We start from the raw sequence: 10,814 nt of genomic DNA on the forward strand, positions 1-10,814 counted from the left end.
TTTTAATTAACATCGATTGCAATTTAGTCGTGAGATTCATAGAAAATTCTTTCGATTGTAATTTTTAAAATTGAATTTTGCATCACTTGAGACACCGAGTATTCGACGTCAAATAGAATGTAAACAAGTTTGAAAATAAAGTCTGGAATTTGGGTACCCAGGGCCTTGACTGTAAATTGGCTCATTAGGGAAGGCAGCCGCCAGTCTGTAAACAGAATTCCTTTGTCGAGATACCTGCCTTTGTTGCGATCGTGGCCCCGAGGGTTCGCCAGGTAGATCGAAACACGGAAAAACATTTCCCTTTCCTACGAGGGTTGTTGTTTTGCCCCAAAGACGACGCTCGAAGCGCCTGGTACGACGAAAGATTACCAAATCGTCCAACAGAAAACAAAAATGTGTCAAACATATCCGTCCATCGTTCTATTTTCAATAAATCTGTGACGCTCGTGTTTTCACAACGAGCGGAATATCATCAGAAGCGTGAAGAAAAGAAATTTTAAAAAGGGGTAGAAAGTATCGCGCTAAAAATAATATAAATCTTCGCGAGGGCGTTGGAAACATATTTTATTGTCTCGCGCGAAGACGTCGAGGTCAAGAGACTCTCGCCGGGAGCTTTACAAACGCGATTCTCGCTTGGAAAGGTGGATTGGCAGATCCAGAATGTTCGTGAAAATATTTTTTAAATATTCCACGCGAGAAATCGAACGACCAAAATATTTCTATGGGAGAAACTACATTAAAATTGTTAAAAAATCCATGAGTATAAGTCCATGAGTATTTCTAATACCCCTATTGTTGCCATTGCAATTTATACGGTGCATTTAACTCGTGAAAACAAAAGAAAAGTAGGAGAAGCTTGCATTCGAAAAAAGGGGAAACCACCCTTCGTTGCAGGTATCAGAAAATCACCACGCGAGTCTCGGTAGCATCCGTTACGTAACGTGAAACGTAACGAAACAACGACCGGTTTGAAATCCCACTGCAACTCCGCGAACGATCCCACAAAGAACCGAGAGAATCGCAGAAAAACCCGGCGGCGGATCAACCGCGCCCGTTGCGACCCTATAATCGTATCTCGTTCCGTCGAGCACGTCCACGGGGACTTTTCCCTGGAAACGGAAGCCCGTCCTTGTGTGAGACTCGTGCACACGGACGACCCATGCGTCTGCCAGCGGCTAGGCAGACCAACGGCGGAGCAGAGACCGTTCGCGTAGCGATGGGACCGAATCAGAGCACCAAATAGTTCAAGAGACATCGATAAAACACTGACTGGTCGCTAGAATCGTCCTAGGTGGCTGGAAAATAAAAATGGAGCTTGAGGAATAGGCAGAGGGGCTCGAGACTTCCGGTTGGAGGGTCGAGGAACCTTCAACTTCCGGTGAGCAATTTTTCTGGGATGTTATTTTATATTAGATCTTCCAGGGCTAGTCGATGCACTATCTCGAAGCTTTGTTCGTTTTTTAAATTCAGATATCATTGTTCATGCCAGAGATAGAGTAATGATTCTTAAAATGAACGTTGCTTAGGGGGTTGGTATGTTGGGGAGTGTTAGATCCTTCAGATTTAGTCGTTATTATATCTCAAAGCATTTCTCGTTTTTTAAATTCATATACTATTGTTCATATTGGAACTAGAGTAGTGATTCTTAAAATGAACACTGCTTGGGGGGCTGGTACCTATGTTGGGGATTGTTAGATCCTTCAGATTTAGTCACTATTATATCTCAAAGCATTCCTCGTTTTTTAAATTCAGATATCATTGTTCATGTCAGAGATAGAGTAATGATTCTTAAAATGAACACTGCTTGGGGGGCTGGTACCTATGTTGGGGATTGTTAGATCCTTCAGATTTAGTCGTTATTCTATCTCAAAGCATTTCTCGTTTTCTAAATTCATATACTATTGTTCATATTGGAATTAAAGTATTGATTCTTAAAATGAACACTGCTTGGGGGGCTGGTATCTATGTTGGGGAGTGTTAGATCCTTCAGAATTAGTCACTATTATATCTCAAAGCATTCCTTGTTTTCTAAATTCAGATATCATTGTTCATATTAGCATTACAGTAGTGATTCTTAAAATGAACATTGCTTGGGGGGTTGGTATCTATGTTGGGGAGTGTTAGATCCTTCAGAATTAGTCACTATTCTATCTCAAAGCATTCCTCGTTCTCTAAATTCAGATACTATTGCTCGTATTAGCACTAGAGTAATGATTCTTAAAATGAACATTGCACGGAGGGCTGACATATGGGACAACCTTTTACAAAGCTATTCTATATTACATTCTTCAGGTTTACTATCTCTTTTATCACAAATCGTTCCCCGTTTTCCTAATCCAAACACCATTACTCGTATTAGGACTAATGATTCTTAAAATGAACATTCCTTTGGATTCACACATTCACCTTCCGTACAGGGGAGGTAAAATTCGACCCTAGTAGATATTCACCACCCAATATCGTCGATAATTTGCAAGAAACAAGTGTTCAACTTACGAATCACGTGTGTTCATTTTAAGAATCATCGCACCCACTAACCACTCCGTACCCCATCTACTTTTCAAACGTATCTCTCGACAAATTTCGAGGTCGAACAGAGCGATCGATCAATTTTTCACCCCCTTAAGAAATTATTCTTATCCAATGGCGTGGCAACGAAATATTTAGAAAAAATTGCTCGACGTTCCACAATCGGTCCCGTCGCTACGTCCACGTCTACCACGATGAAAGAAAGTAGGGCTTAATCAGTTAGTCGATAGGCAAATTGGCTTAGAGGCAGCGACCGACAGGGTGGTTTACAGAACCAGCAAGCCCTGCCAGTGACCAGTGGCCGAGTGGCGAATCAACCCTTCGCCGGTCGCGTCCCCGATCCCTTCCTGGGGTTTCCTACGCCACGAACGCCGAAATATTGCTCCCTGTGCGACCGGAAGTGACCCCCCTCCACCACAACTCGCGGTGCTCGAAAGTACTGGCCACTCCGTAGTCCGAAGAGCAGTTCCGTCGTTTCGAAATCGATGATCCGCCGGGGATCGTGGTGCATCGACGATCGTCGAAAGATCAGGACACTTTGATGGATATTCGGGGGTACTTCCGGTGGACGTGGCCCGTGGGTTGACCTCTGCGCGATATCAAGGATACCAGGGTCGAGCAAGAGCGCTGGTTGGACAAAGGGAATCGACACGGTAGAATGTGCAGATGATCGGTGAGTCCTGGATCGTTAGACTCCCCTGGATCTTTATGCAAATTTCTATTTTTTATTTACCCTTTCCGGTAATTTTAAGTTTACGAACGAAAAGGACGATTTTAATATTAAAATGGCGTTGCAAAACTGGTAACTTCTATCAAAATTAATTCTTGGAGTGGTTAATTAATGAAATGGGAGCATATCTTACAAATTTTTAATCGTAAACAATATAAATTTCTCTGGAGGAAAAAGGATTCTAATGTGCCCAAATTAATTCTTTTACTTTTGAAATTAATTATTGGAGTGCAAAGGGTTATTTAATAAGATAGAAATATGTCTAGTGTATCGTGTAATTTTTAAAAAATTAAAATTTCCCACAAATTGCATAAATATCCACGGTCTACCGACAGTGAAGGGGTCACTGACCTCGATTGCCCCAGGCTACCCGGATGGAATTTCTTTCTCTCTACCTTTGCTACGCCTATGCATCGCCAATTTCCGCCAGGAACTCTCGGGACACGTTTGATTTTCAGGAATGACGAGACACTCTCTGGTGATCCTATGCTGCTACCTGTACACGCTCTTTGACATGGCGGCCCTGCACTTTCCGTGAGTAGGAGCATGTTTTTTTTTGTTGGAAATTAAGCTCGGAACGCTCTGAGATCGACCCACGTGTCCATTTTTCTCCTCACGAAAGTTTGGCCATCGATCTCTCGCGCTTTCCGCGCCATTGTTCCTGCTGTCTATTTTCTCTCGCAAAAAGGACGAACCTGGGACCGTATAAACGTCGAGAAAATAACAAATTCCCTCAAAATTCAGTTTAAAATTATTTTAATTGTTTGAAATTTCGACACTGAAGCGAGTTCGTCCTCGTTGCAAAATGGCGCTGGATTGCTGGGCCCAGCATCACCCGCGACTGTGTCGAGTTTCAGCGAGGAAATATGCGAACCGGTACTTTCCACGGAGGTCGAAGGCTGGCACATTAAGGTCGATAGCCTATCGTCCAGTACGTTTCGACTTTCGGCGAGAAAGCGCGGGTACCGGTTCTTTCCGAAGATCGAAAGGTAACGAACCTCCCCCAATCGACAAATTCAACGAAAGAAACCGTGAAACACCACGTAAATTATAAGATTCATCAAACACATTCACTGTCCATGGTTCGTATATGGGTCATATCGCTGTGTTATTGGATACGCCGCTGAGAAACTGGACAGTGAACACCTTGATAGTTGACTCGTTTCGAAATTTAAGTAAAATAGAAGCTCCTCAAAACGTGTTGCTCAGTTTTGCTAGTGAAAGATTGCAAACGCAATTTGACAACAAATATATGGTAATTTAATAAGAGTTTTTTTTAAAATGTCGACGAGGCAAGCACATAAAATATAAAATTTATTATGCATTCACTGTTCGTGAAACGTATATGGGTCATATCGCTGTGTTATTAGATACGCCGCTGGGAAACTGGACAGTGAACACATTGATAGTTGACTCGTTTCGAAATTTAAATAAAATAGAAGCTCCTCGAAAGGTGTTGCTCAGTTTTGCTAGTGAAAGATTGCAAACGCAATTTGGCAACAGATATATGATAATTTAGTAGGAGAATATAAAATTTATTAACGCATTCACTGCCCATGACTCGTATATGGGTCATATCGCTGTGTTATTGGATACGCCGCTGAGAAACTGGACAGTCAACGCATTGATAGTTGATTCGTTTCGAAATTTAAATAAAATAGAAGCTCCTCAAAAGGTGTTACATACTCGATATTGTTCCGTGAAAGATTCCAAACGCAATTTGGCAACAAATATATGGTAATTTACTAGAATACTTTTTTTTTAAATGTCGACGAGGGAAACACATAAAATTTATTAACGCATTCACTGTCCATGACTCGTATATGGGTCATATCGCCGGGCTATTGGATACGCCGCTGAAAAACTGGACAGTCAACGCATTGATAGTTGATTCGTTTCGAAATTTAAATAAAATAGAAGCTCCTCGAAAGGTGTTACATACTCGATATTGTTCCGTGAAAGATTCCAAACGCAATTTAGCAACAAATATATGGTAATTTACTAGGATAATACTTTTTCTTTAAATGTCGACGAGGGAAACACAAAATTTATTAACGCATTCACTGTCCATGACTCGTATATGGGTCATATCGCCGGGCTATTGGATACGCCGCTGAGAAACTGGACAGTCAACGCATTGATAGTTGATTCGTTTCGAAATTTAAATAAAATAGAAGCTCCCCAAAAAGTGTTACATACTTAATTTTGCTAGTGAAAGATTGCAAACTCAATTTGACAACAAATATATGGTAATTTACTAAGAGAATATATTTTTTAAAATTATTTTGTAACTGTACTCGGTGTCGAAGAGGCGAGTGAAGAGAAAGAAAACTTGGTGCAACTGCAGTAAAACGATACTTATGGCTCACGTTTGGAGACGTTTGTTTTCATCTGACTCGCCTCATCGAGTGTCGATTTCAATTCCTACGAAACGTCCTCGACCAGTAAGCCGGGGAATTCCTCTCCGTGAACCGGAAACCCGGATACGTCGGGCAAAGGGAGAGAAACGACAGGTATTATATCGACGAGACTGATTTCTTTTCGAAGTCCTAAAATTCTTAAAAGTCTTGTTATGGATTATCAGGTTGGCAGGTTTCACCGGCGCTATAAGGCGCCACGCGATCGAGAATAATCTAGAGACAGTGAACCGGGCTTCGATCCCAAGGAATTCGAGCTTCGTTGATATCGCGATCGTCTCGAGATTAAAACGTGATATTTTTTAAAATAGTCAGGGGCAAGAAATTGATTCTAAAATTCGCAAAATTGGGACAGTCTGAGCTTCAGGATGAAAATTTGAAAATGAAAGGAGATCGATACGAATCGATGAAAATTACTAGGTGGAGATTATAAGGGCAGGGGCTTATTAAAATGTCCGCATGTAAGGAACACGCGTATCTCGGCCGTACTTAAAGGTGTGTCAAGCACGAAGACCTATTATGGCTTCCGCGATATTGCTGTTTCATCGGAATCGCGGCAATATTTTAGACTCGTTCGATACTCGCGCTTTTGCAGCGCAGATAATTTTATTTACACCCTCGACGCTAGGATTAACAACCAATGAAGTTAGTTACACCACAAATTCTCAAAAATCCACATCACTTAATATCGTGGAATTTTTGTCGACGCGTTCACTGTCCGGATCCTTAGCGACGTATCCAAAAGCACGGCGCTATGACCCGTATACGTGTCACGGGCAGTGGACGTGCGTCAGCGTCTAAAATAGAAATTCCGGAGGTGGTATGGACTGCGTCTCTCTAATTAGAAGCAACGGCAAGTAAATTGGTTTCGCGATTTACCGTGTCCGCGTCCAGGCCTCGCTTCTCCTCGCTTCTGCTTTCTTTCAGGGAGTCGGATCTCGAGGAGTACGGCAGAAAGGAAGCCTCGTTGTCGCTGAGGGACATCCTGCCTTTGAACCCCAAGCAATACGACAAGCACAGAGCACCGAAGTACTTGGGACAGCCCACCATCGTCTATTTCCACGTCACCGTTCTCAGCCTCGACTCCATAAACGAGGAATCCATGGTAGACATCTTCATTTCTGCTCTCGCGTTGATCGACAAAATAAAAATAACCCTCGACTTCGCCCAGACGTACGTCGCGGACATATTTCTGGCTCAAAGCTGGCGGGACTCCAGGCTCCGACTTCCGGAGAACATGTCCGAGGAGTACAGGATATTGGACGTGGATTGGCTGCACAACATTTGGAGGCCAGACTGCTTCTTTAAAAACGCGAAAAAGGTCACCTTCCACGAGATGTCGATACCCAATCACTACCTCTGGTTGTACCATGACAAGACTCTGCTCTACATGTCCAAGTAAGGGCAGCCAAAGTAACCCCCAAACGTGTGGTAATTAAAGAAAGTAATAATCGTTTTTTTTCAGATTGACTCTCGTTCTGTCCTGCGCGATGAAGTTCGAGTCCTACCCCCACGACACCCAAATCTGTTCGATGATGATAGAAAGCTGTAAGTATCGTTTGCATCGACTATAATTCCACGCCTCCTCAAGTAGAATCGGACCGTAGAATAAAAAAGTTAGCCTCCTGCGTCTGCCGTCAGAGGGCCACGCTGTTGACTTTCTCGCTAGCGCTCAACTGACCTCTCCGTTTCTATATATACGCTCCTCGACTCGACCATCGGTAAGGCAGAGCTAGGGGGCTGCCTTACCGACGCGTCCACCATATATCAAAACCCCATATTACTTCGACAATAATAGACTCACGTAACCCCAATTTCGAACTTTCCCCAGTGTCCAATTAAATTAAAATGGCCGCCACAATTGTGTCGTCGAATAGATTCAATTGAATTCCGATCCGAAACGTGAAGTGTGGGTGTTGTATCGTTTGCATCGACTATAATTCCACGCCTCCTCAAGTAGAATCGGACCGTGGAATAAAAAACTCAGCCTCCCGCCGCCAGAGGGCCACGCTCTGACTCTTGACTCTCTCGCTAGCGCTCCACTGACCTCTCCTCCTCTCTTTCTCCGCTTATAGAAGCCTCCACAATTGTGTCGTCGAATAGATTCGATTGAATTCTGATCTAAAATGCGAAGTGTGGGTGTTGAGAGGTTAATTATAATGTGGTGAGACAGAGGAGGTGAATGATGATGCCCTCATGGTAATTTGTACCCCCCAGTGTCGCACACGACTCAGGACCTGGTGTTCATTTGGAACATGACGGACCCTCTGGTGGTGAATCCGGAGATCGAGCTGCCCCAGCTGGACATCTCCAACAATTACACGACCGATTGCACGATCGAGTACTCCACGGGGAACTTCACGTGCATACAGATCGTGTTCAATCTGCGCCGGCGGCTCGGCTACCACCTGTTCCACACGTACATACCGTCCGCGCTGATCGTGGTCATGTCCTGGATCGCGTTCTGGATCAAACCCGAGGCCATCCCGGCCAGGGTCACCCTGGGCGTCACGTCACTGCTGACCCTCGGTGAGAAATGTCGATTTATTACGAGATAAAAAGCGAAAAAGAATCGAATCCCTTTACTAAGACGACCGCCATTGGCCTCAATACTTGTACAGACATTAAAATGTTGACGCCTCACTGCTGAGAGTAGATTTTAGGGTTAGGTTAGACGATGCAACGTCGTTATGGTAACAGTGAGTAAATCTAGTGAATTGGGAGGAGTACTGTAAAACGAGGTTCGAAATTTGCATGGTGTCGTCTAGAAAAAAGTCCCTAGGGGCCTTTGAAGGAGGTTAGATTGCATTTCAAAGCTTTAAGGTTAGGTTAGAGTTGTATCAACGATGCAAGAGTCCAATAGATCGTTTTACGTTAAAAGTGAATAAATCTAGTGTATTAGAAGGTAACCTACAAAACGAGGTTCCAAAATTTGCATGGTGTCGTCTAGAAAAAAGTCCCTAGGGGCCTTTGAATGAGGTTAGATTGCATTTCAAAGCTTTAAGGTTAGGTTAGAGTTGCATCAACGATGCAAGAGTCCAATAGATCGTTTTACGTTAAAAGTGAATAAATCTAGTGTATTAGAAGGTAACCTACGAAACGAGGTTCCAAAATTTGCATGGTGTCGTCTAGAAAAAAGTCCCTAGGGGCCTTTGAATGAGGTTAGATTGCATTTCAAAGCTTTAAGGTTAGGTTAGAGTTGTATCAATGATGCAAGAGTTCAATAGATCGTTTTACGTTAAAAGTGGATAAATCTAGTGTATTAGAAGGTAACCTACAAAACGAGGTCCGAAATTTGCATGGTGTCGTCTAGAAAAAAGTCCCTAGGGGCCTTCGAGTGAGGTTAAAATGAATTTCAAAGGGTAGAATCGACTGGAGAAGTTAGGGGCGAGATCTAGAACACGTGTTCACGGTTAAAGGGATAGAATTACGTCGAATTTCATACGAGGGAGTAATGAGAATATTTCATAAAGCGTTTCCCTTCCGGGTAGATGTAAGAGGATGCAAATTGCACCAACATGATGGAGAACCAGCTCAACTGGAATTCTAATGGAAATGATTCAGCATAGTAGGTTAACGCAATTGCTGTTGCACGGTACACCAAACAGCAAAGGGTCTATATCTACGAACCTAACCTAACAAATTCCTCGTTCCTTCAGAGGATTCCAACCACTGACCGAGTAACGTATTTCCATTTGTTCTCAGCGACTCAGAACACGCAGTCCCAGCAATCGCTGCCTCCAGTTTCCTACGTCAAGGCCATCGACGTTTGGATGTCCTCGTGCAGCGTGTTCGTGTTCCTCTCGTTGATGGAGTTCGCCGTGGTGAACAACTACATGGGTCCAGTGGCCACCAAGGCCATGAAGGGCTACTCCGACGAAGATCTTCGAGAGGCCATCGACGAGTTCAAAGTAGGGACTTTTTAGTTTTTTTCTCGCGTTGGAATATCTCTAGGGGAAAAATGGCGGGCCAAACTCTGCCTCTGTCGTTCTTATTTCCTATCAGAGTGTGGGTGAATTAATGAGACAGTAATTACGAAAATAGCAAATAGGATTTATTTAAAACGTTTTGATATACATATACACTGCAGAAGTCTATAGAGGGTGTTCCGCCATCTTTAAGAAAAATTTTAATGGGGGATTCTAGAGGGCAAAATAAGACGAAAATCAGGAATACCAATTTGTCGATGGAGGCTTCGTTAAAAAGTTATTAACAATTGCGCCTGTAGTTAGCTGCACACAGCAACTTGCGCTTCTACTACTGTTAATAACTTTTTAACGAAGCCTCAATCAACAAATTGCTATTCTTGATTTTCGTCTTATTTTGGCCTCAACCATCTCCCATTAAAATTTTTCCCTAGGTTGTCGAACACCCAGTGTAATATTTAGGGTGTAAAATAGCAGAGATGCGAAGGTGCAGGTGACCCAAAGTCCCCCAGATGATTCACAGTGTTTTAATGGTAATTTCTTCGATAGACGCCGATGAGGAACGATTCTGGGAGGAGCAGAAGTCCCGTCAGGCCCCTGACAGTGCAATATGACACTTGCTGTGAAGGTCGTGCAACCGCCATTTACATCGACAAGGTCTCCAGATTCTTCTTTCCGTTCTCCTTTCTCATCCTGAACGTCGTCTACTGGAGCACCTTCCTGTAGACGAGCCCTGAGGAGAAGAAGATCGTGAAATCGTCGACAGCTTTCGAAGAGGATGACCACTGAACCAGCCAACAAAGAAGCGAGCGATTTTTCTACGAGAGAAAGTCTGCCAAAAGAATTATTCGCGCCTTTTATATTAGATACCCTTCACCCCCGATTAGTGATAAGCATTCTATAAATTAAGTCGCGTTAATTCGATCGAATGTACACTCACCCCGTTCGCTCGTTTCGTCGCGATCCAGGGAACCGTAGATCGAGATTTCAGGCGTTCCCAGTCACTGTAATTTCCAGTTTTCTTTGCCACCATAGAGACTCGATATTTTTAACGTCGGCGCGTCCAGCTCCGTACATTAGGGTGAAACAAATGAAAGATTAATAACTTTATACGATCGTTAATGCTCAAACGTCGATCGACGCGGTAGCGTAGCTTCATTCGTTGCTGAAGGCATCTGTATTTTGTGAAAAGACCCTCCCCCCTTCTACCCA

General features: G+C 43.3%; 1 protein-coding gene across 2 annotated transcripts; it reads left to right on the forward strand.

Annotated features, from left to right (window-relative positions):
- The first annotated feature begins 2,831 nt into the window (after window positions 1–2,831).
- On the forward strand, window positions 2,832–10,549 carry Hiscl1 (Histamine-gated chloride channel subunit 1). Of its 2 annotated transcripts, XM_076779828.1 has the most exons (9): window positions 2,832–3,202; window positions 3,718–3,793; window positions 4,117–4,248; window positions 6,604–6,781; window positions 6,848–7,074; window positions 7,142–7,224; window positions 7,894–8,205; window positions 9,382–9,587; window positions 10,152–10,549. In XM_076779828.1, the coding sequence occupies exons 1-9, from the start codon at window positions 3,196–3,198 to the stop codon at window positions 10,326–10,328; spliced, it is 1,398 nt and encodes a 465-aa protein (XP_076635943.1). In that variant the 5' UTR covers window positions 2,832–3,195; the 3' UTR covers window positions 10,329–10,549. The 2 variants fall into 2 exon arrangements, with proteins under 2 accessions (XP_076635943.1, XP_076635945.1); XM_076779830.1 differs by lacking the exon at window positions 4,117–4,248.
- Window positions 10,550–10,814: the final 265 nt, after the last annotated feature.

The sequence above is a fragment of the Colletes latitarsis genome, chromosome 12 (assembly GCF_051014445.1).
Source record: "Colletes latitarsis isolate SP2378_abdomen chromosome 12, iyColLati1, whole genome shotgun sequence".
Classification (NCBI taxonomy): domain Eukaryota; kingdom Metazoa; phylum Arthropoda; class Insecta; order Hymenoptera; family Colletidae; genus Colletes; species Colletes latitarsis.